General features: G+C 49.0%; 1 protein-coding gene across 1 annotated transcript; it reads right to left on the bottom strand.

Moving 5' to 3' along the window:
- Nucleotides 1-659: 659 nt before the first annotated feature.
- Nucleotides 660-25,141, bottom strand: LOC141473299 (alpha-2-macroglobulin-like protein 1). The gene is made up of 35 exons (XM_074160731.1): nt 25,083-25,141; nt 23,944-24,127; nt 22,056-22,218; nt 21,443-21,495; nt 19,363-19,383; nt 18,701-18,860; nt 18,175-18,259; nt 16,708-16,819; nt 15,601-15,715; nt 15,056-15,165; nt 14,393-14,560; nt 13,925-14,155; nt 13,194-13,257; nt 12,671-12,816; nt 12,228-12,377; nt 11,834-11,986; nt 10,745-10,829; nt 10,159-10,273; nt 9,239-9,464; nt 8,983-9,109; nt 8,312-8,433; nt 7,756-7,810; nt 7,064-7,147; nt 5,815-5,991; nt 5,593-5,674; nt 4,476-4,632; nt 4,164-4,238; nt 3,653-3,815; nt 3,045-3,259; nt 2,691-2,906; nt 2,454-2,578; nt 2,041-2,131; nt 1,251-1,319; nt 834-936; nt 660-700 (listed from the first exon to the last, which is right to left on the bottom strand). Exons 1-35 carry the CDS (start codon nt 25,139-25,141, stop codon nt 660-662), a joined length of 4,302 nt encoding a protein of 1,433 aa, XP_074016832.1.

Raw genomic sequence — 25,141 nt, 5'->3', positions numbered from 1 at the left:
CAGGCTGTGGAAGGTGCCTTCTCTTGGCTAGTAGTGGGGGTGGCTCTCTAGGCAGGTCCCTAGGCAGCACTCTCTCTTAGATATGGTGTCAGGATGCAGCATGTACCATGTCAAGATTCTGTTTTATCCTTCCAGAAGGGACTTCTCCAGACCTGTCCTGGATTCAGGCTGCTACAAATAGCAGGCTGCAGCTGGGTATGTCACCCGACAAGACAAAATATTATATCTTCCCAGCTTCAGCTTGCTCCTTTAGCTCCCTGAATCCCTCTTTCCTACCCTGCACTGAATATGGGGGAGAGGGGGGAAGTGTGGAGGGAATGAAGCTGTGTCTGGGTCTGAGGCCCCTTTGTTAGCACAGGCTGCTATAGCTCTGCATTCTCACTCCACATAATGCCCAGCACTTCCCTCACTCTCATTTTAAGAGATGCTGTCCCTGTCTCCACCTTCCAGCTGCTTCCCTGGCTGCAAAAGAGCCCCCAGCCTAGCTCCATTCATCTAGCCACAGGTAACTGTCAGTTCCTTCTTCTAGCTAGATATATGCTCCCCACCAATTACCATCCTCCTTCCCGTCTTTGATTGCTGACATTCCCTCCCACCTGTGCAAGACCCATCATTTCCTGATGCTGCTGTTTGTGTCACATGGGGACTTGCTGCCTACCTCAACTACAGACAGCACTGTAGTCAGCCAAAGCTCGCTCCTCTGCAAAAGGAAATGAGGAAGATAATTACACATACATGTATGCACACAGAAGAGAGCACACAACATCTTTTCCCAGCCATAGAACTAGGAATCCAGCTCCCAACCCCAGTGGAGGAGGGAATCTACAACCCACCTGGCTGGTAGTAATCGTAGACTTTGATGATGGCCGGTTTCAGGTTCTTCATCTGAATTACTTGTTCCAGTTGCAGAAGGAAAGTCTGAGATTCATCGTTGAGCTTGTGAAGGTGGAAAGAAATTAGCAAGGAAGGGGAGAAAGAAGTCATTGCATCTTCATCTTCCCTAGCTTGAATGTTTTCCTGCACTAAATCTCTCTAATCCATTAAAGATTATGGAATTTAGAAACGGAGTATGTGTGAGGAATAGCAAATGCTAACCCAATGACAATGAAATTAGGCAAGCTTCCTCTGCCCACAGTAGTACCAATGTTCTTTCCCCATGACTAGCCCAGCCTTGGGCTTCTCACACAGCTCCTTGGCCTCTGGCCTCTGGCTCTCACTGTGCCAAACCAAATCCTTTTGTTCCCTCTTACCTTCTCCAAATAAATGTAGACCACATCAGCTTTCACTTCTATTTTCTTAACGATGCTTTTGCGCTCCAGCTGGGATAGGAAACAATAACACAAGGAAATTTGTGAGTACTTTCCTTAGGGCTTACTGACCTGAGGGACCCACTGTTGTATGGAAGGGATGATGTGGAGCTAGACTCTGTGTGGAACCATGTCTTTCTCACACATAAGGATTTTAGTGGTTATATCTTTGATGCATCCCTTGTGAGCATCTCGGGGATGAACTATGCTATCCCTGCTCAATTAGAGAAATCTCCCTCTCTGGGGACAAAAAGCCATGCTGATAGTACATAGGATTGATGCGTTGGTCAGCAAACCAGTGCAGGCACCAGTAGAGATTCTTGTTATTTCATCTCACTGACTGATAGACTGCTCTTAAAGACCTGACTGGGGGCTCTGCAAATAATTCATCATTCAGTTTTATGGCTTACTTGGAAAAAATAATCTTTTTGGGTAGAACTAGAGTCTCTCTAAGAAATCTTATCTTGGAATTTCTGGCAAACAAATCCTGGTTTTAGCACACCTGGCAGCACATTTTGCTTCTGGCCCAAGGCAGAAGAGTGTGAGTGGGAGAAGCTGAACCACCTCTGGTCTCCTGTAGCCAACCGTTGTGGAAATGAGAGGTTTTGGTTCAATTTCAACAGCAAAAGGCCCCCTGCTAATTTCATGGCCTGAAATGAACAGTTCCCAACAGCAGCAAGCAGGTGGGACCCATGCACCACAGCCGCCTTTTTGTTGATTCCAGAGTCCTTACCAACATCCTGGATCTGGGAGCCAGGATGAATCCGGACAATAGGGATACCTCCACAATTGCCATGTTGGATGTGACTCTGCTCCCGATGTAGCTGAAGAAGAAGAAGGAGTCAGAGGGTCTGACTCTGCAAGAATAGTGCCCTCCCACCTCCCCTTTCCTCCACCACCATACCCTGCATGTAGGACCCTGAGCCAGGCAGCCGATCCAGGACTGGGGACACATTAGCCACCATTCCCTCTTGCAGGAGGTAGCCAGCACCTTCCTTCCCCACCCCTTCCACCTACGAAATTCAGCCTCTGTCCTGTCCACCCCAAGTGCCAGGTCCCTCCGTTGCACCTCTGAGGCTTTCCTAGCTGCTGCTGTCCCCAAGCACAGCAGGTCTTGCTGGAGGAGGAAACAACCCTTGAGGTCACCTGGCAAGGATGCGGACAGTGAAGACATGTGCATTGGCCTGGCTGCAATTGGTCAGCTCTGTGTTGACACGCAGAGTGAAGGTTACAGCGGTCCGTCGGGGATGCTCATGGTACCTCAGCACTGACTGCAGGGTGAGGGCCAGGAGGGGAAAAGACAGGCCAGGCATGATCTCATGCAGGGAGAAGAGGTAGAGTCCTCCACCTCTGCTCTCTCCCATGCTCGTCCCATCACCTCACCTGAGCAAAGACGCAGCTGCTGCCATGGACCTGGACCAGGAGCTGCCCTGGGACCTCTGTCAGTGCTGCCTGCTGCACCAGCAACCGCTTCTGCCGGGTGACTTGGAAAGACTTCTCAAAGCCCCTCTGGGACTTCACCCTCACAAGCGCCTGGCCTGATGTGCTGAACGTCCTTGCTGCATATTTTGCTAAAGCTTGCAAGGCAACAACTGTGTCCTAGAGAGGGAGAGACAGTCACCCATCTGAGAGTATCAGCTCTAGTGAAGCTGAATTGGAGCTGGTAGACCTCAAGAGGACTCGCCCTGCCAACCTTGGGTGCAAAAGTATGTCAATCCACAGGGAGCTACTTGTTACCTGAGTGGAGGCAAAGCCCCCGTAGCCATTCTGCTGCTGGGTCAGCCATGCCACGATACCAGCTGCAGTTGTCATGTCACCTGCATGCACCCGTGGCTTAGAGAGGTATGCCAGGAGCACGTAGGCAGTCAACTCTATGTCCACTGACTGAGTATCAGGCCAGACGTCTGTGGGAGCCAGAGAGCTTGGCTTGGGGCTCCAGTGGATTTGTCCTCCTGCAGAAGGAAAAGGAGCATGTAGGCTAGCTGGAGAGAACATAATTGGGGGTTCACAGGAAACAAAACCCAGGGTGCTTTCAGGGCTCACTCCCTGTACTCAGGCCAGGATTGCTTTCTTCAGTTTATTCTTCAGGTCTTAGGTCACAGATTCCTACCTCCTCCCCCAAGAGGATCCTAAAATCCTTCAGGGTGAGGAAACTCTTTCTGATAAGTCACCCTCAGAACTTGTGAAATAACTTATTGTCTTTTCAGTCACAGCATGCAGTTACTGCACCTATACAAGGAATATGTACAAATACATATGCCATTTTTAACCGCTCTAGCTGGGCATACATTACTCCAGACCCCAGCAGGTGAACGAGAAGCATTACCCCAACTAGCAGCCAGCACCTGACTTGATGGCTTGTTCCTCCAGTTTGTACAGCAGCTCCTGGGTTGTCTCATAGTCCCCAGCCAGGGCAAAGGCATAGGCCAGCACGGCTTCTGTGTAGATGTTGGTGATGTTGTGAACTGCCCGCTGCAGGCAGCGGAGGGTAGTCTGCATCAACTTGCCCTGTGTTGGAAGAAGCAGCACATTCCAAACTCTGACAGGGGCAAAGCAGGGGGCAGGGGGCTCGTTCCAGGGAGCCAGACTATGTCTTCCTGATATAGCTCCAGTGAAACACACTGTCTTGAGAAAACAGTGCACCGAGAGCCGTAGCCACCAAACACTATTGCACCATGCCAGTATTACAGCATGGTCTCTTTTGAGGAATGACTTCACAGTTTGGTCAAAAATTGGCTCCCTTACAGCAGCTCCCTACCTGTTCCTGGCCTGGAGAATGCCAGCATGACCAGCTGGCATATTCCCATAGCAGTGCCCAGGCACGGGAGCATACAAGGGAGCAGGAGCCGTACTCACCTTCAGTGGCTGACCCAGCTCCAGCAGCGCTGCAGCGACGTACGCCCCCAGAGAGATTTCATCATCCACACTACCCTGTGAAGGGAATGCACCTTTCACTCTCTAAGTTGTTTGGAGGGTGCAGACAGCGACTCCTCAGAAGGAAAAGCATTCCTTACACATTCCCCACCCTATACCCTGCTCTCTTTAAGGCTGGTTGCATGGGTTGCAGGAGTGACTTTCCAGGATCCTTTGGGATCCCACAATCTTTTGCTGTCCCACCATTTGTCCAGCTATTCTCCAGCTGTGCTGCCTGCCTTAGTCCTCATTTACCTTTAGGGAGGAGTGAAAGAGACTCCCTTTGGTTGCAAAGCAGCCACTGGGGAGCTGGTTTTGCTCTAGCCAACGTAGGGCATCCTGGATGTTCTTGTCATCAACATAGATGTATTTTCTGGCTTGGCCGAAACTCTTGACTACAAAAGCTGTCAGCCTAGGAAGAGGATGAGTTGTGAGAGAATGAGAAACACAATAAAGGCAAAAAGAAAGTCAAAGACCTCTTGGTGCTTCTTCATGAGGTTAACACTGACATAGTGGGGTACCAAAAAAGAGTCATTTTCTCACAGAGAGTCAAGCTAAAAGTGGAAATGGTCCACAGGACCCAAGAGACTCTTCTCCCTCAGCCTGGCTCCACAAATGTAATACTCATCTACTACTGCTTTACTGAGTCACTTCACAGGTGAAAAGCCTCTTAGCCCCTCTACTTTTACTTGTTGCGCTTCATCTCCCCCAAATACCTAGAGACAATCTTTAATTCTTTCCTTCCTTGCTTCCTTCCTTCCTCCCTCCCTCCCTCCCTTCCTCCCTTCCTCCCTCCCTTCCTTCCTCCCTTCCTCCCTCCCTCCCTCCCTTCCTCCCTTCCTTCCTTCCTTCCTCCCTCCCTCCCTCCCTTCCTCCCTTCCTCCCTCCCTCCCTCCCTTCCTTCCTCCCTCCCTCCTTTTCTCCTTTTGTCCCAGCAGACACCACAGGGCCAAACTGGGCCAGTGCATCTCTTTCAAACTATCCCAACAAACACCCTGCCTGGGGAGGTGATATTTTATTTCTCTTCCTTGATTTACCTCCAGTCATTATGTACCCCTCTTGGCTGCCAGGACACCACCAGCAGTACCTAGTGTTCTCTGTGGGTCAGCAGCAGGGCCATAGAGACAAAAAAATGATCTCCTGCCCCCTGGGAACACATCTTTGTTGTTCCACTTTCCCAGAAATTTTACTGCCCTGCCCCATTGTTTTTTCAAGTGGCTCAAGTCCCTCAATCTGTCTCCCTGCCAGAGAGCTCCTGGGGCCTCCTTCCAAGAGAAGGCACACACAGCCTATCAATCAGCTTTCCCAGACACATTAGCTGCTCCAGACCAGACATGACAAATGAGGAGCAAGGGATATTCCCAGTGCTTACCAAGTGTTCCCTTCCCCATCCTGCTGCCCAAAGACACTGTAGGATCCATCTCTATGCCTGTAAAGAAGCTGCATCTGGTACCCTGGGGAGATGATAAGAGCAATTAATAGAGCACAGTAACACAGAAGGGACAACATTGACAGAGTGAGTGCAAGGGCAAGAGTTATTGGTAGGTTGGACACAGGGGAAGGCAGAGGAGAAAGGTGGGTCTGCTGTACTTGCCCTTGCGCAGGAATCCTGTTGCCCTCTCCTTGATCTCAGGGGTCAGCTGCCTCGTCTTCTCCAGGTACTGCAGCACATAGACAATGGGGGTAAAATGCACCATGTTCTGCTCCCCACAGCCGTGGGGCATCTGCACCAAGTGGTCCAGGTTCTGCAGTGCCACCCCCATGAGATCACCTATGCAAGGGTGTAAGAAGCAAAGCAAGTGTTAAGTATGATCTGAGGTCAGAGAAATATGACTTCTCAGCCAGGGGCTGGATAATAGTGCTTTGTCTCAGCACAGGAGGAAAACACTGGAGAGACGAGGAAAGAGGAGAAAACAACAGAGTGCAAGATGGAGAGTCATGACTCTTCTGATTCTTCCCAGTCTAGGCATCACGATGAAGGGTGACCGCACTATGGAGTCTGCAAGGAACTTTCCCTTATCAGCTTTTTCAGTCTGAACATCTCCAACCATAACGAGCGCTATTTGTAGAAGGCTATGAGCAGAGCTGTGGTTGCTCAGTGTGTGTCATACAGGCAGAAAAATATAAAAGCCCTTAGGGAAAGGTTGAGATATTTCTGGTCTTTAGCCAGGCCTGTTCTACCTGGCCATATGTCAAGCATCAAAATGTCAGTAAGCCAGCAGGGGTGCTAGTCAGATGGTGTGAGGGTATCCGTATGTCACCCAGCCAGCCAGAACAGCCTGGTATTCTGTTTCCTCTTTTGGGGCTCTGTTGCATAATATCCATGGCCACTTATGCCAGGCCTGGCTTCATGCCAATTCTGGCATGAGGGCAAATGAGCCCAGCGCCAATAAGTGTACTGAATGGTAGGTAAGTCTGGCCCCAGTACCCTCTCCAAAGTGCACTTTTGCAACGTTGGAATCCCGAGAAGGATTTCTTCTCTCCAGGAGCTCCTGCAGCAAAACTTAACAGGGAGACAAGTTGGTTATGAGTTTTGCTGATTTTATCTACAGGGATCTAGCCAAGGTCCCAAAGTCCCAGTAAAAATAATGGCCTGGAGGCTCCAAAGTCCTAGTCAGAAAGATAAGGATTATTCTCCTATTCAGATTACTTTTCCCATGAAAACCGAAGTCCTAATCCAAAAATCTGAAAGCCTGGTGTTGGCAAACCTTGCAGAGAATAGAAACACAGCATCTTCTCTTTTGAGTAGTCTCATGTCAAACGGATTCCCCCGGCATCACCACCAAGTTAAGCCTTGCTCATCTGTAACAGCAGTCAGTGAGCCCACAACAGAGATGGCTCACCTGAGACAGAAATGGAAGCCCTGGCAGATCCCTTTACTACTTTGTCAGGTAGGCGAAGGGACACAGGTTCTTCAGCCATGTTTCCTGATAACAAGAGGAAAAAGGTGTAGCATCAAAAATCAAACCAAATGCATCTAACTGGAGGGGCAAGACTATCAGAGATAAACGGGGCACTGCCTATGCCACTCACACAGGCTGCTCCCTACAGTCTGTCCCAGGCATTCCAGTGAGTTCCATTGCCTGGAAACTGTTGAGATTAGAAGAGACGAGAGCTGCTGGCCAGTCTGAGGGCTCATGAAGCTTCACAACTCAATTCACTACTCTCCACAAGCTTCACAAGAATCACAATTGATCATCACTCGGCAGGGGGAGAGACTTGCAATGCTGCAGGGTCAGGGTGGGAGGGTAGGAGCAGCTCTCGGTGGTGACTATCAAGCCCCGGGAACACTTGGGGGCTGCAGTGTGGGAAGGAGACTACAAAGCAGGATTTTGCCACCTATACTCAGTGGCAAATTCAGTAGGACAACAAGTGTGGAAGTAACATTTCTTGTTCTTTCTGGTCTAATAGGAAGTGAAAATTGCTATGTGAAAAACTGTTTGAAAACATTCTTTCATCAGACCTCCCGCAGTTTAGTTCTGCTCTCAGGTCTAGATATTTGAGGCTGCACGATCCATTCAGGCTGTCCACATACCTCCTCTTGGGCACAGAAGGGAGCCGTAAGACTTCTCCACTAACACACCTTCTGGCTGTCGAGGTGGGAACGTGAATATGGGACAGGAGAAACAAGATTACACACAGAATTTCCAAACAGCAGCAAAAGTTCAGAGCATTTTCAGGTTTGAATTCAGTGGTTAGTCCCCAGGCTATGTCTCCATCCTCCTCACCTTTGGCAGGGCTGCACTGAAACTGCCTGCTTCACTGCTCAACAGAGCAAGAGCAAGTCTGAGGGACAGGGCTCTCTGGTCAGTGAGCATATACAAAAGCTCATGTAAAATGGGTGACCGAGCAGGAAAAGGTACAGGGAGAAACACAGACATGGCGTATGAATGCAGCTCAAGAAAGTGTACTGCACGAAGGGAATAGGCTTTGCTAGGTCCTGGGGGGAATAAAGCAAACTGAGCCACAGCCTTGGTGTGTTAATGCAGGACAAAAAAGTGAGAGAGAAACCATTTAGCCCAGCTCAGCCTCCCTTCCCCCAGCAGCACGGATGCTCAAAGAGAGAGAAGCGAGACTGTTCTCATACTGACCTGGACCAGCAAGTGTTTGACCAGCGTGTGCCTCCGCCTTACGGTAGCTGGCAAGGGCTTCTTGCCCCCACAATGTGACGTGGTGTCCAGTACCTCTGTCCTCACTGTGATATTCATAGTCCCTAGCACACAAATTGAACAGAGCCTGTTTCTTATGCCTGTGGCCAAATGGAGTCAACTTGTTTCAACTGATAGTGATCTGAGATGCTTCAGATAGCTCGTCTTCATACCCTTAGCGGTTTGGCAAGTAAAGATGAGCCAGCCAGTACTGATGGCTTGTTCAGACACCCTAAGTATGAGGGAACTAGGTAATGCTTCACCAACACTGACTTCATTCCACTACATATGACTGTAACAGTGTCCCCCTCCCGTTGCATATGAAGCCTAGCACCAACAATACGAGGTTTCCCCGCCCACATCCATCCAGCCCCATCCTCCCCAGCTCTCTCTTCAAGGGTTCTTCATGCTACCCATCCAGTTCCTGCCCTCTCTGATGGGCCTGTCTGAGAAGGGAGAAAGAAAGCAAACACAATGGATCGCATTCTTGAACCACTAAGAATGAACTTCAGGATCCAGAGGAGGCAACACTCTGCCAGCTTCCCTGGACCTCCCACTCCCTCTCACTTCAGTTTTAGGGCTCTCCATCACCACTCCCATTTTTGTTGCTGTACCCAGCTGGACTGCTGTCACATTCCACGTGAAAGTCTTGGAGTCCTCTGCACAGAGACATTCCTTGTCCCTGCAGGTCCGGCACAGCTCCACCTGGAAGTCTGAGGATTTAACCAGGGCCACGTGGATCTGAGGGAATGACAGATGCCGGTGAGTAACTGGGCAACTCAGGAGAGACGGCTTGGCACAACACAGTCTAAAACTGGAGGGCATGGTAGGTCTGTCCCATACAGTGTTACCTGTAGCACAGGCACACACCTGTATGCACTGTTGCAGGTAGTTGAAGACAGTAGCCTTCAGCGCAAAGGTCTCTCCTCGTTTGACAGAATATGGCAACGTCACATCCACAAAGAAGGGCTGGCCCGTTCTGAGGCTCACAGTCGGGGCAAGGCCAAATCCCCTCCCAGCCAAGCAGAACGTCTTGACTTTCCAGTCTGTGGAAGCTGCAGGCACTGCAACTGGGACATTCCTGCTGCCATTGGAGCTGAGAGGAAAAGAGCACTTGTGTGAAGAAATTCAGCCCACTGCCCTGCAATGGGGAGGACTCATGGTCCTGTGTGAGGGAGGTTATGCAGGTCCTCAGACTTAGATCAACCAGCTCTATCACCAACAACTTCTGCTTCCAGTGATTACAGCAAGACAGGTCTCAGTAGTTTATTCCCTAAAGCCATAATCCCTGCTTAAATGCCATCAGTAATGGTGCTATACCCTTCTCCTGAACAAGACACTGCCCCAGCATTCCAGTTCGGTACACTCAGTCAACAGTATGATGTCAGTCAGTGGCATGAAGTCCTGGAAAGCAGCAGCATCGCATCCTCCTGAGTGCTGATTCATCAGTCTTAATATAAGCACTGTGGCAACAAGGGCTACGAATTTAGCCGGTGCACCCGCCAAATTGAGAAGTTAGTAGCGTGCACCCCAATATGTGGAGAGAAGATACTTGGTGGTTTGTTCTTGAAGGGTATTGCTCTTGTCTAAACCTGTGTAGACCTCAGTTTTGTACCTCGAAGTCTACTAGTCCTTCACTTTGATGCACTACAAATGCAGGGAAGAGCCACGAAATTCACATGCAGACCTCTCTTTATACCTCTGACTGGACTTCTGCTCAAATGCAAGTTAGTCAAGACTCAATAACAAAGGGATCATCTTGTCCATTTGTAAAGTCTAGCATCGCTTACCCAACAGAGAACAGATTCCAGATCCAAGTTTCAGGGAAATAGTGGTGAAGTCTTGTGTGTGTTGTAAATTGGGGCTTTTCCTTAGGGATTCTTCGGTCTTCTGTAGAAGGCCACCCTGAAAAAAAGAATAATGAGTCCTACCAGTGTGAGAGAGGTGAAACCCACCAATGGTAGACAGCCTAGCACTGGGGCATGAGGCAAAGCAAACAGTAACCGAGACACAGGAAGAGTCTGGCAGAGGAAGGCACAAGGGAATGGGTTGACTTGGTAGGAGAGGGAAAATAGGAAAGGGAAAGAGTGTGGTAACAGGAGAATCAGCTTGCAGTGGCCAGATCCTGGCCCACATTTGTGTTTGCTTGTGCCAGGAAAGGGAATGCCATCCTTTAATGTCAGGGAACATGCAGGTAGTGACATTCTTCAGAGCCCTTCATTTCTGCTGATGCTGGTAGACCAGGCAGCTAGGTTGGGGCAGCAGCACCCATTGCTCCTTAGAGAGCCAATATCTACCACCAGCAAAGCCCAGAGATCAGAGGGCTCTTCCATCTGGGTGACCTCATGTCACAGGTAGGTTGAAAGTGCATCTCACCCATGGTCAGCCTCCTGTCCGCCCGACGAAAGCACTGAGACAGCTTCTTGATTACAAGGTTTGAGAAGATTTTCAGCCCCATGTTCTGTTAGGGAAAGAAAGAGGACAGGTGAAGCGGAAAAGCTCTGTGAATGGGGAAAAGCAGCCACTGCTCTTCAAAATGACCCTGAAAACCAGCGGGACCAGGACGGCCCTGTTCCCAGGCGGCCCAGAGCAGCACTGGCCCAAGCAGACACAGTGCTGAGGGAGGCATGTCCCAGCCTCTCCAGCCCCTTCTCTCTCAGCAGGTCACTGAACAACCACCTGCCTTCTCGGGGGGGACACTGGGATGTCTTGCTCCTCTCAATGCATTTCCAGTAGCAAGGACACAGAAGAGAGGTGTCGGCGTCCTTCCCCCTCCCCTCATGCACGCTGGAGGGAATAGCTGAATGAAATCTGCCCCCTGAAGTCATACACGGGTGTCAGGGAGCACAACCCCCCCCTTCAGCCCCTGGGGCTACCACCCCGGCCTGTCCACAAACACAGGAGATGTCCCTGTGCTGTGAAAGAGCCTCCTAGGATGTGTCTCTGTGGCTAAATAAAAGAGGACAGGGTCTGATCCCCAGGTCCAAGGCCAAATGGCACTGCCTGTCTTGTGTCCACACAGCTTAAGGCTGGTCCTTTCTGGAGGAGATCTGTCTTAAAGACACCAAGAGATCTGCCTGGAAACAGTCCAAAACAGTACCCGAGAGCAGGCTAACAACTAAGCCACATCAACGATCTGTGGTCTAATGCCTGGAATCACTCTTTGTCTCGCTTTTCTTCAATGCTGTAGACAAACAGTACACAGCTAAGGGCCCAGGACCTCATTCACAACCCCAAAAAGCTGGGTTCTGCTGGTCCAGGATATCATCATCTTGCTTTCTGCGTCTGTGGAGGGGAATACAGATGTTCATACTCATAATGGGATTGTACGTCTCTTGAGACAGCACAGCTAGATTGGGACAGACAGTTCTCTGGAGAAGGTAAGTCTTCTCAGACTGGCTGGGGAGAAAGACATCTCAAATTTTCACAATTTCAACAGCTCTGGGAAATGTCAGAGGTTATTACCCGGAACAGGCTGAAGATGTCAGGCTGAAAGGAATTCTGTGGCTTCCCTCGTAGCAGAGGTGATGTGGACTGGGGCTGAACACAGTGATCTGAATGTTCTTCTACTTGGGCAGGGTATCCATGTCGGTAGGCAGCAGGGAACAGACCATAGACCTAGGGAAACTCACAGACAGGGAAGAATTGGGCAAGGAGCAGATATCTCCAGATGCTTCACTCCATCCTCCCATAGCACATGTACCTGTTCCTGCCCATCTTCCTAGGCAGACCCTGCTTTCTCCTCCACACAAAGATGTCCTCATCCATTAGCCTCCAGCTCCCCTTGCCGCAGTCCCTGCCTGCCTCTCCTAGCTCATCCATCACTCCTGGTTTTTGGCCTAGTTGTGCAGACACTCACCATTTCGCTTGTCAGTTCGCTCTCTGGTCTCGCGAGGAACATGTTTCCATCCACTGCCTGTACTGCACACAGGGAGCCAGGGGCTGCCTGCAGTTGGAGCTGCACCGTGGGCCCGAGGTGGACTTCTTTTGCTGGGAATCTTACCTTGACCTTGAGCAACACACCGGGAAAAGAAATATGAAAAAGAGAAAAAGAGGGGTGAGGAGGCTGACAGACAGGTGCCACAGAAAGAAAGAGGGAGACCAACTGGAGTCTTCCTGCTTAGACACCGATATGAATAGAAGTCACTGCTGAAGCTCTCCTGGTCCCTGGGCACTGTGCTGCAGACATCCCCTTCCTCTCCTCTCCCCAGTTCTCTCCTTGAAGGATCTGAGGGTCTCCTTTCCACAGGTCTGCTGAATCCTGCTTGTAAGCTCTCCCCCAGCCACAGGAGTGAGTCTCACCTGGTTTTCGAAGCACAAGGCAACATCAAACTGGGTGCTGTCAGCTGTCACCCCTCCATTGGGGAAGATGGCGTACACCACTAAGGAAGGTGATGGGGTGAAGTCAGCAGTGAAGGTCAAAGGGATGGAGAAGGAGCCCTTCAGCACTGAGGAAATAAAGGCAAAGTGTTTTCATCACAACCTCACCAAGATCTCCTTTTGGCCTCCTTCTTTTTCCTTTATAATCTCACCATGTCAAAACAATTCCTCCTGCTGCTTTGTCTTCCCCCTCCTCCTTGCTTGGACCCCATGTGCTCCGTCTTCCCACAGGTCCTCACAGTCTCTCTCTTCCCGTCATTGTCTCCCTTGTTCTATCTTTTCAGTCTCTCCTAGCTGACACAGTTTCTTCCCCAGCCTCAATCTCTCCTGTTCACTGACTGCCCAGGACCTATAGACTCAGGGAGTTTGGGAAGAACACTAGCAACACTCACTGTCTGACTTAGAAACCCAACTGTTTCCCATTGTCCAGCCACCACAGACTTACTGTTCAGCTTCCCGACCTGGACATTCCTCTGGCCCCTGACAACAATTCCAGCCTTCCCAGTGACCTGAAGGAGGAGGGACACGGGATGACCAGACTGTTGTTTGCCACCAGAGCGCAGTCACGCTCACCCTTGTGCATCTTGCTCCCCTAAGCAATCTCAGAAATAAACTGAGGGTCCAATCCAACCCCACACCTTGGGCCCAGCAGATTTGTAGACATCACAATGTGGGAGGCAAAGCTTTAACACGTGAGACTCTGGTCTGGTCTGGTCTGGTCTGTCCAGTTAGGATGATGGATGGGTAGTGGGTTCACTGGAGGTAAATGACAGACATCTAAGGTATTTCCCCTCTAGTAGGCAGGTCTCCAGGCCAGACCAAAAGCCATTCCCACTGAGCAGCTGTTTGATAGCCAGAGTGAAAAAGTGATTCCCCATTCAGTTTTAGAAGGTGAAGAGTTTGACAGCAGACTCTGTACAAGACACTTCCCGCTGCAGCCTTGGCAGAGGCGAAGGGGGCAATGGGATGCAAAGATAGAAGCCTCCTCCCCAGTACCAGGATCACATTTTTGTCAAGGCTGAGCTCTACTGAGTGTAGTGTTCACTTTGTTCTCCAAGAACAAGTTTTTCCTCTCATCTCTCCGGAGGTGATCTAAACTACACCCTCAACATTTCATTGGGGTCTGGCCCAATCAGTGCAGCCTTTCCACCCTGGTTCTCTCCTACCCTTACTCACATAATATGCAAATCCTATGCGGCTAGTGTCTTCTCCCAGGTCATCCCGACTGAGCGTGAAGGTCACCTGGACATTCTGTTTCAGCCCACAGGGCAATGTTCCTGTGAGTGGGTGTATGTCCAGGAAGCTCTTGGTTGTGACATGGAAGGGCTGCAGGTGATGATAAGCATTTGTGTAACTGAAGTCCGTTTTCCAAGGTGTATGCATGAGATCCTCCAGTGTGAACCTTCCCTGAGAAGGGACCAGAGACACACAGAAATCAATAGTTTTATGCTTCAGTGCTTTGTTAGGATGTCATCAGCTTGGTTTGGGAAAGGTTGCTGCTTGGTGCCTTCCTTGTGGCTCTGCACAGGCAGAGCTGTGTGGGGAGTCCAGGACTGAGCTGGCAGGGGGGCTGCAGGGCAGGAGTGGGGAGCACTGGCAGAGCTCAGGGATTCTCGTTTTCCTGTATGCAGAGGTGGGATTTACCTCCAAAGAGACTGACGAGCTGTTCCAGGAAGTTGTGTCCAGGTTGAATGATGCTATTCCACTGCCATCTGTGATGTATGTTTTGATGAACCGACGTCTCATGAACCTTATCACAAGATAAACTTTTCTGTTTTTCATACCATTTCCATAGTGATCCTGAAGCTTAATCTGGTAACAACAGGGTGAGGCAGAAAAGCTGAAATCAGATGTCCCTTGCAGTGTTGTACCCTAAGCCTTCCTCCCTCTGACAAACACAGAGCCTCCTGTCTAGGTGGCCTTAAGCTTCAATCTAGTCCCAAGAAGATAGACCTAAAAAACTCCCCCGTCTCTACAGCTAAGCTGAGAGTGATTTAAACCTGTTCTCGCCAAAAGGTGTGTGTGGCTAAAGCATGACAAGCTCATCTCCTAGCCAACAGCTGAGACATCCTTGCATCCCAGCATCCCTCCTGAGACATCACTCATTGCTCTCAGCAGAAGCTGGAGGTGTAATGACATAGGGAATCTGAAATGCAGGAACTGGAGCTGCATGGTCAAGTAATGTGACACACTGCAAGGTAAAGTACTCTGTCTGAGGAACAGAAAACGGTTTGGGTCAGCAAAATTTACTAGATACTAAATTCCTTGGCAAATGATGGGGAGGGAAGAAACAAAGGAAAAAAATACCTTTCCCCTGTAGGGTACTCCAGGGATGTAGTAAGCATTTGGTGTCTCAAACACTGCCCTTGCAACTGTTCTGGAGATGAGGATTTGGCTGGAGGCGTTGATCTGCACCCCTGTTGGAATGCAGAGTCCAAGGGAAGAAGGATCAGTATTGGAGGTGACTACCACACGCCAATTTAATCTCACTTTGTTATTCCCAGCCCCTCTAATCAGTGTCTCAAAATTCCTTCCCACCACCAGCACCCTTCAAGGTTTGCAGGCTGTTCCTGTGGCAGCTACTTCTTTAGTTAAGATGTTTCCAAGCCCCTTTGTGGCATCAGGGACCACGCTCCCAGTCACACCTCATCTGTGTGCTGCTGGCAGAGTGGCTCTCCGTGGGCACAGCAAGTTCCCCAGGCGTAACCACTCTCTGTGTCCTATGATGGTCCCAGCACTGGGTGGAGGAGAGGAGGAGGTGTCTCCTCTCTGGCCCTCAGACCCCTAGAATGGTCCCTCTTGCCTTTGCACCTTCTCTGATGCACCTGGTTGTAAGCAGATCCCACGGGTACCTGTGCCCATCTCCAGGAGAGAGGCTTCTGCATAGAGCTTGTTGTCTTCCTCACTGGGAGCCGGGTTGAAGACTGACATGCTTACAGAAGAAGTGAAGCACCCTTTGCTCATGGTCTGCAATAGGAAGTGGTAGATATTATTTGGAGCTGGGGAGAAGGGAAGGAGTTAGAAGTACCAGGTATCAGTCATTCTGTCATAACTGTTGATAGCAACAAGGAATAATGCACAAATATATAGATAGATATGGGTCGCACTTTGAATCCTGTATTTTCTATTTTATAGTCATGGATATGCGTAATTCATATTGTAGAAATATAAAACTTCACAGTTTTATCAAAATTACAATGCTGGCAACTTTCCAGTTTTAGTAGAAAACTGAGGAGGGCACTAAGTGGATCACTGAGCAAATATATGAGTATTTTAAGAGATCTAGTTAGGAGAACTGCAGAATCAAATGAAAAAACAAAGTAATGAATCGTTTCCAAGGCTGGAAGATTACAACTACTGTAACAAGTCATAATGACAAATTATTAAGCATGAAAAGTTTTCAACCATATGTACAAGGGAAGATCCCATCTATGAAATACTTTGTTAGGAATGGAAAGACAAGGGAAATAATATCAAAATATGCAATATATAAATATATAAAAAGATAAGGAATAAAAGCCAGTGTGTGATTTGGCAGTGGAATTAACCACCATATGTCAGTGTCGCTGTGCAGCTCCAGGATAGGTTCACCTTAACAAGGTATTTTTGCACCTGAGAAAGCTCTATTAATTCTTGTTTCCTATACAGCATCAATTTCTAGCTAGTTATGCTTCTTTCCAGAGAAGAACAGAGCTCTAAATCATTCTGTGAAATTCCTCCTTTCTATTGCCTATCACTAATAAGTGAAGTTGCAGAGAAGAATTTCTGGGGGTAAAGGCTTCTCAGTTGGTCTGGGCAACAATAATTGCATTAATTGAATAAAAACAATTGCTTATGAGTCTACATATATAAGGTTGGCAAACCTCCCCTACACAGCAGTTCATTCTGTTCACTCAGCCCTTGACACGTCCTGTGTGGTGCTCCCCCACTACCTATCTATTTTCCAGGATTTTACTCACCGGACCGCTGTATTCCCTACAGATGTCCTTGCTGGCATTTTGAGGACGCCTCCTTGCCTTCAGGCACAAGGTCACCCGCATGATACCTTGCACTGCTTTCCCATAGCTGTACCTGCAGGGAGAGCACCAGAGGAGCCGCCCATCAGAGGCACTGGGTATTTCGCCGAGCACATTGCTCCACACAGGTGGTCTCCCTGATGAAGGTCTTAATGCAGCTGGTAAGCAGGCAGGCACAAAGGGAAATACAGTACATTGTGTACCTGGGGAGTGCAATAGCCCAGTCGTGCGTCCAACAGAGACAAGAAACAAAGCACAGACAGGAAAGGACCCGCACTCTCTGAAGCTGTCCCACTTCTAAGCGCTTGCTGTTCTGGAATTGTAGGCAGAGGCCGAGACCTGACCTGAGTTGATGTGTCCACATGGCACAGAGCAGCACCCAGTGGAGACATTAGCTCAGGTGCGAAAGCAGCAGGAACCTGTGTCCCTGCAGACAGGGGCAGCAAGCGCATGGTATGGCGGTAACAGAGCTACAGGGCGACCTCAGGTCTGCCTCACTATGGGCTTATCTCATCATCTGGACTCTCATTTCCATCATCAGACCTGCTCTGGTGGTTTTTACAAGGGATAGCATAAGCGTGCCCTTGTCAGTGCAGACATTTCCCCTGCCTGCCTTTCTGCCTTTCCCTGCTTTGACTCCTCTCTGGCTTTCCCTTTGGAGCAATGCTCCCAACAATAGTAGTAACACGAAGACAGCTATGACCCATCCTGGGGATGCAGAGTGCTGTACTGTTTTCTACTAGAACTTCATGTGGTCTAATTTTAAATGTCCAAATTAATGAGAAATGGTGTCAAACCAGCAGCAAAGATACAACAAACATCTCCAGGCGACCCAGTCCCAAATACAAATGAGCTCACCCCCTTATCTGTCTACAAAGTGCTTTCCAGGGCATTCTCCTTCCTCCTTTGTGCTTATACCAACTGAGGTCATGCCTTCCTTCACACCTTCATCTGCTCAGTTTTTTGCTAATGACTACATAACTAAAGAAACCCACCTGCTGCTTCTAAGAAGGTAGTAAGTTCAGCAGCACGTAAGTGAGAAGGAGCAATATAACCTTCTAAAGAAACACCAGTTCCTGCTCCTTTACCTCAGCAAACCAGTCCCATACCAGGTAGGTGTTTTTTCCCCACATAAGGTCTTCCAAGGCTGAACACACACAGCTTCCAGAGCAGGGTATCACTTGGCTACAACAACTCTCCCTATAGCTGGATGTGTGGTGCATGTACCTCTTCCCCAAGGAAGAACCTACCAGTTTGACCCTTGTATTATTTGGGATTCTTTGAAAGGGATAGCTGTGTTTGGCCCTTCTTGAGTCACTTCTCCTTCATGGATTCAGGAGATAGGAGACATGTGGAAGGAGAGACACAGTTTTGATGAGCTCTTTCTTTTCCCCTGAACATTATCCCTACCTGCCGCACACACGCAGTGGTAAAGTTTTATCTGAAGCATAAATCTGAGCTGGTCCCTCGAAGAAAACATCAAACTTTTGCAACACTGGAAAAAAAAACCCACAGAGTTACTCCATCAAAGGCAACATACCACCTAAACCCGGGATCACAAAAGGGAAGAGTGTGTTCGTGTAAGGCTAGAGTCCCATGAAGGAACATGCTAATGAGGTAAAAGCAAGGACTAGTTAAACACAGGGAAACCAAAGAAGGAAGACCCCTTTTTTCCCCCAACATACAAACAGTCTCACAGAAGCCTTTAGTGTCTACTCACTCTGCCAGCCTAGTTGTTAGCAGATACCTTCTCCAGGAATCTCAAGCACAATCTCCCTTGTGTTCATTTCTGATATTGCCCACTCCATACATTGTTGTTTAATCCTAGCTCTCAGACAGTAAACCTTAGTTTACAATGTCTGGCTATATATTGTTATACAGACAGAAACAAGCAACCTTTTCCATCCTGTCCTTCATTCTCCATACTCCATCTTACCGCGTTCCTCCACCTTAAAGGTACTGGATGCTTTCGGGTTCGCCACACTGATGGTGTAAGTCCCCAGAGAGAGTTCATCAGCTAATTGGAAAGAGAGATCTGCGATGCCCTGCTTTGGTTTCACATCCAGCCACTGGCCAATGCTGTTTTGGTTTGGGTCCTGGAGTCCGAGGGAAGGAAAGAAGAGGCAGCCGTCAGCAACACCTGCGATTCTCTACCCAGAGCCCACTGGACTCAAAGGCGTTTCAGAGACTTCAGAGACTTTCACCAGTTCCTGCTGGTTTTTCCCCAGATGGCGCTGAAGTGACCTGAGTGCTGGAGCACCAACAAGAGGTGAACCCACCCCACTCAAGGTTACTCTACTCCGTACTGCCATCAAAAAAGAAGATATGAAAGCTCCTGACATTAGACTCTCCAGTCTTACATAAAGATGAACCGTAAGTTTTAGCTAAAGCCTGGCTGGTGTTCATGAATGTTGAAATGGGTGGAAGCTGAACCGTTTGGATTGTCAATGTGTGTTATCAAGAAGCATGTAGACAGAGTATGCGGACACCTGTATACACAGACCCTAAGGAAAGTGACTTGGCTCAGTAACAGCAGCCTAGGTATTATCCATACTGAAGTACCTCTCCTCATAACCCCGAGGAGTCTGAAACACCCACCTGGATTTCCACCACAGAGTACTGCAAAGCAAACAGACAGCAATGTCAGAAACTGGCATGACAGAGCAACCTGCATATAAACTTATCTTACCCACCTAGCCCACGTGCTGGGATAACACCTCCAGTCCCAAACATTACAACACAAGGAGCTTGATCCTACTGAAACCAGGAGAATGGCTTTGAAATAGTAAGGAAAATATGTTACATAAAAATCTGTGCTATTCCTTGGATTTGCTTTTTGATACCTGATTTTTTAAGATGCACTTTGATAGACACTCTACAACTGTGAAAGCTAGAATTTACTACTAAAAAAAGGAGAAAAGTAGAGAGGCTCACAAATACCATCATTCCAAGTCCATAAATATGGAAAAGCATCAGTTTTGTAACATAAATTCCAAGAATTATAAAACTGCATCACCTATAAGAATAATACACCCCACATTTTCCTGTAAAATCCCTGGCCTGGGAGGTAAGGCTTGGAGATACAAATTACTGCTAACTGCAGCCGGCAGTAACAGGGGTGGACAAAGGAGGACATACTTCAGTCCATCTAGGCCTATTAATTCTCTGTTTGTTCTTATATCACTGCAACTATCAGCCAGGAGGCAGTAGTGGTGAAGGACATGTGATTTAGGAGCGTGGGGCATAAGGAGGCAGAAGCAAGGGCTTGGAAGAGTAACTGGTCTGTAAACAGAAGCCCACATTTAATTCTCATTATTCATCATTCTAAGCTTTCATAGGCGGCTCTGTTTTCACTGAAATAAATAAAAAAAAAAAAAAAGAAGTGCACTATTTTCATAACTTGAATCTAATATCAATGCTAAACCAAAACATGGTGGTAAACAGCGTCCATGCTCTCTCTAACTCACCTAATTTACAAACTATATATAATAGCTTTAATGGTGCAGTGCACTCAAGCCTCACAGTGGTTTTGGTTAAACATGACCTCTTTTGGATTTTCATCACAGCCTTATTAACAGTTATAATGTTAATTTGCTTATAGACATCAAACATTTACTGTCAAATACCTTCATGAACCAATTGTAGGCATGGAAGCAAATGTATTGTTTAGTCCATTATCTAGTATAAGACATATGACTTCTCTGTTGGGGGCAGAAAGGAATGCATGATCCTAGGCCCTTATGAATAGCCCAAAAAAGAGGAAATTAAGTCAGCAATAAAGAAGCTGGAACGATCTCTCACTTTATTTCAGTCTAGGGGGTTTCGATCCAACTCTACTCACGTATGCCCTTCAGTATTTATCTGTCATGGCATGAGTTCCTGGTGGCTCTTCTTAAATTGCTTCAGGACAGAGGAATAGGAAATAGCTATAGCTGCTGGCTGCAGGTATAATTGCTTACTGTGGAAAGCTGCTAATCTTGCGGTTTCCTGGCTAGCACATACCCATGTCTCTGGCAACTTCTCACTCCCTTGACATGGGGAGAATGAGCTGCTGCCAGCAGCAAGTCAGCGTCATTTGGTTATACTGTTCTCTCTCTTTTCTCTTTTTATGAACAGTTAATGCATATCAATTATGCAATTGTTATACCCCATATCAATTATTTCTCCTTAAAATTTTGCAGACGTGTCACAGCTTGCTTCAGACCCTCCTGCCACTCTTAGGTGTAACACACTACAAGGAGCTGAGCCTTCCAGTGCTGCAGGTGGGGGGCTTTGGGTCTGCCCAAATCTGTACACAATCTGTCTGGTAATTGTGCCCAGGATGTCCCCAGAAACCCTGCCCGGGTGGTATTTCGGGGGGGAGGAGAGGCAGGTGCATGCAGCTCCTGGGGTGCCCTGTACTAGCTCAGGGAGCAGGGAGCGCTGACACTCTCCCCAGACCCCATCAGCAGCGCCAGCCCTCCCACCAGCCAGCAGCCATCCCGTGAGAGTGACAGCACGGCCATCAGCAAACGGGCACTGCTGTTCCCATGCGGTTTAGTAGCAGGCTGGCATTGCCCCCCCTGGGAGCTGCAGACACTGGGACTGTCTCAGCCTCCACGGCGTGGGGCTGGCAGAGGAGGCAGGACTGGCAGAGGCACCCTGGAGGCTCCATCGCCTCCACTTAGATGGGCTTTACCTTGCTGTTGACGGGAGCCAAATCTGCGGTCAACGTCACGATCCGAAATCTCACTGAAGGGAGAAAACGGAGAAGAGCACTTTTATAGAGACAGTGCGTCTGGGGACGGAGGTGCCCTGTACTCGCCGCACCTCGAAATCACAGCTCCCCACGCAGCCCTACGCCTGCCCTGTGCCTCTCCCCTTGCCTCTTGCTCAGCCCTGCTCACTGCCTCTTCCCTCCCCACCCGCGGCAGCAGCACCCCAGTCAGCCTCCCAGTTTAGGGGCTTTTCCACAGGCTATGCCCAGAGTTACCCTTATCTTTCCTCATTCGCAGTGTGAGCAGAGCAGTCCTATCTGGCTTTGCCTGAGAAGACCATGTTCAAGTCTGCTCCTTCTTCTGGGCCAGCTCTGCTCCTAAAGCACATGAGACTGACCCTTCCAGTCCCCTCCCACACCTGAAACATGGTGCATGGGTACATCATTCCAGAAGGCAGCAGATAGCTTCCCCCTCTGTCCTCATGGAGGTTGCATGGCACAAAGCACTTGGAATACCACTCAAGGGAAATCGGGATCAAAGCGCAAGCAGATCAAGGCAGGGGAACTGTCGGGGTGCTCCATGCAGAGTGCTCACCTGTCTGCCCTGGGTTATAGACAGGTTTCTCCATCTGGATGAATGTGCCTGTACCAGTCCTGTGGATCAGGACTTTCTTCTCTTCATTTGCACTGAAGTAGTGGCCATTGGCGATGTGCAGGTGGACGGTGCCCACCTCTTGGCTGCCTGCAGGTTGGGGGACCTAGGACACGAAACGGGAGCCACCAGGTTAGCAGGCAGCAGGAAAGGACAAGACGGCACCAGAGCAGTGCTCTTCTTCTCACGCCTGCTGCACTGTAAGGCCAGCCTCTTCCCTGTCTCACTGTGAAGGCCAGCACAGGATGTCCCCTCAGTGGCTGAGGACTATGTCTATGGAAGTACAAGAAGTGGAAGTACCTTTGTGTCCCGGTTTGAAGTAAACCCGAACCAATTTTCTGTTCTGTAACTTTACATCCTAGCCAGGCCTCCTCTAACTCTCTGAAATTAACGGCGTATTGTGGAGAAAACTGCTCGTTCTCAGAGTGATAAGACCAATGTTTGTGCTCCATGCCAAGGAATGGTACGCAGGGAGGCCCTTGCTTATACTTATTGCTATAACAACCAAGGTCAGGCAATTTCGTTATTTGCCCCCTTAGAGGGTCGGAAACGGAAAAAACGTAGAGGGGTCACGTCGGTGGGGAGGAGCGGACAGGAGAGGTGTCCCAAACCTGACCAACTGGGGTATTCCATCCCATCTGCCCCACGCTCAGTATAAAAGCTGAGGGATCAAAGGGTCAACCCCCTTCCTGCGATGGCCGACGTCCAGAGAGGACTCTGTCTGTTCATCTGCCTTTGATCCTGATCCGTGTGTTCCTGACTCCAGAGCTGGAATCCAGTTCCCATTCGTCGCTGAGTCCAGTCTGGGACTTCCCCAGTGCCTGCCGGTGACGTGACTGTCATCCTGGGAGCTTGATACGGTTTTGTATATATTGTATCTATTTCATTATTTTTCTTCTTTATTTTTATTTTAATATTAATTTTTCATTAAAGTAGTTTAGTTCATTCTAAACTTCTGAATCTCCTTATCTCTTTCTCCTCCTCTCTCCTCTTTTGGGGGGGGGGGAAGGGGGGGAAGGGCCATCTGTCGGTCCGGTTTTGGTAAATTCAGCCAAAACCACGACACTTTGCACTTGGACAAAAGGAAAAGGGAGCCTGTTCTGGTACAGAAATGGTGTCTGATCCCCTTCACAGGTCAACTGTTACAGCCTGCATGGAGCAAGATGAAGACTCAACCCAAGGGAAGAAAAGGTCTATGTTGATAAGGAACCTCTTTCTTTCTAAGGCCTTTGGGGTTATGCAAGCTGAAATCCACTCTTATTCATCAGTGCACACCAAGAAAATAAGGTTCATGAGTTTGGCAGATCAGAAAGTCCTGTGCTGAGCTCTTGTGCATAACCTCCCACGTCTTTCCTAGTCCTACAGCACATTTTCCAGCCCTTAAAGAGAAGCTTGGAAAGAAGCAGATGTGATGAGAGACTGTCTGAGATGAAAAGTCTGGCTCTTCCTGCACTGCGATTCACAAATGACACCCTGTGACAGTCCTTCTGTCTCAGTGGAGAGAATGAGCTACACAGCTGCCATCTGGGCACTTCTACGCTCCTCCATCCTCCTCATCCTTTGGTGCCTGGCCAGGCAGCCTTCCCTCGGTGTGCCACCAGGGTGGACTGTGAGATAACGAGCAGGACCAGTATTACGCAGACAGACAAAGAAAGGGAGCAAAGACACTATGCTCCCACTAAACACTCTCCCTGACTTTGCGTTTGCTCCTTTCCATGCCCTCTCACCTCCCATTATCCTCATTGTCTGTTTCTCTGGTAAGAGGAGTCATTACCCAAAAGAACATGCTGGGAGCTGCCAGCTAGAGGTCCCTGCCAAGAATGATCCTTACCTGAAATTTGGAGCACTCAAAGATCCAGTTGTTCCGGACGACCTTGCGGTAGAGGCTGAGGTTGCCAGATGGATGCACAAGAGTTAAGGCCACACGAATCGGCTTCTCCACCCCACGGAGGTCCAAGCATACTCTCTGGGAAGAAGGGTAAGGCAGTGCAGCGGGAACGATGACCAGGTACCTCCTGCAGTGGGGAAACAAGACATCACATCTTGGGAGTAGTCTCACCCGCTCTAGGCACTAATACTCTACGGTCTGAAGAAGCTGGAGGGTTTACCACCGCTCTGGGGGCAGGAGGTGCTTCTCTGTTGGACTGAGAGGGAGAGATCAGCAATGAGAGTGTGAACCTCTCACAGGGGTGGTGGGAGGTATATAGTTACCGTCAGAAAAATATAAGAGAAATTATTTCAGGTGACCTCAGGTCACACTGGTGTGTACACATTTTTGAAGGGTGCTACAGTAGCACAGGGTATATACAGTAGAGACCATCCCTGCTTCTGCAAAGGGAAGCATTCTTAGGTGTTCTCAGTACACATGGAAAAGGCAACAGTGCTACGGGACTAAGAAATGAAGCAAGCTGCAAAGTTCAGGCTAGGGTCCAAATCCAAACCTGCCACGTCTGTGTTCATTCAGACTGGAGGTTGCAGCTGTGCAGTTCTGATCCCAAAGCTCTCTGATGCTCTGAGACTGTTTTGGCCCCACATGATAAAGTCAGGATTCTCTGCAGCTTTACTCCAGTCCCTCAATAGAAAAGGATTCACCCTTCTTAGAACAGAATCATAGAATCATGGCTCCTTGGCAGCAGACTGGTTCCTGCTTAACCATCCCCAGACCTGCAGCCCTTTTCATTTGCCCTTCACAGGTATCCTACACCTTTCCCTTCAAGCTGTATTCCCTCACTCTTCTTGTTCCCACTACCAGTCCTCACCTAGGTCTTGCACTGCAGCAAGATCTGTGGGAGAGGATCCCACCTTCAGGAGGATCTTGTGTTCGTAACAAGGCTTGTGGAATAGTGCATGCCACCCCATGCCTATCCCTTCCAGGAGATGACTTGCAGGGTCCCAAGCTCTCTCCCTGCTATCCTGGCCCCTCCCTCAGCATCACTGTTATCAATCACGAGATTTTTAAATGGCACTTACGGTTGTGCCACTATCCACAGGGTGTTAAGCAGGCAGCTCAGGAGGAAAGGAGTCCACAT

Source organism: Numenius arquata, chromosome 1 (assembly GCF_964106895.1).
Source record: "Numenius arquata chromosome 1, bNumArq3.hap1.1, whole genome shotgun sequence".
Lineage (NCBI taxonomy): Eukaryota > Metazoa > Chordata > Aves > Charadriiformes > Scolopacidae > Numenius > Numenius arquata.
Note: the sequence above shows the minus strand (reverse complement) of the source record. Positions and strands in the feature narration are given on the sequence as shown.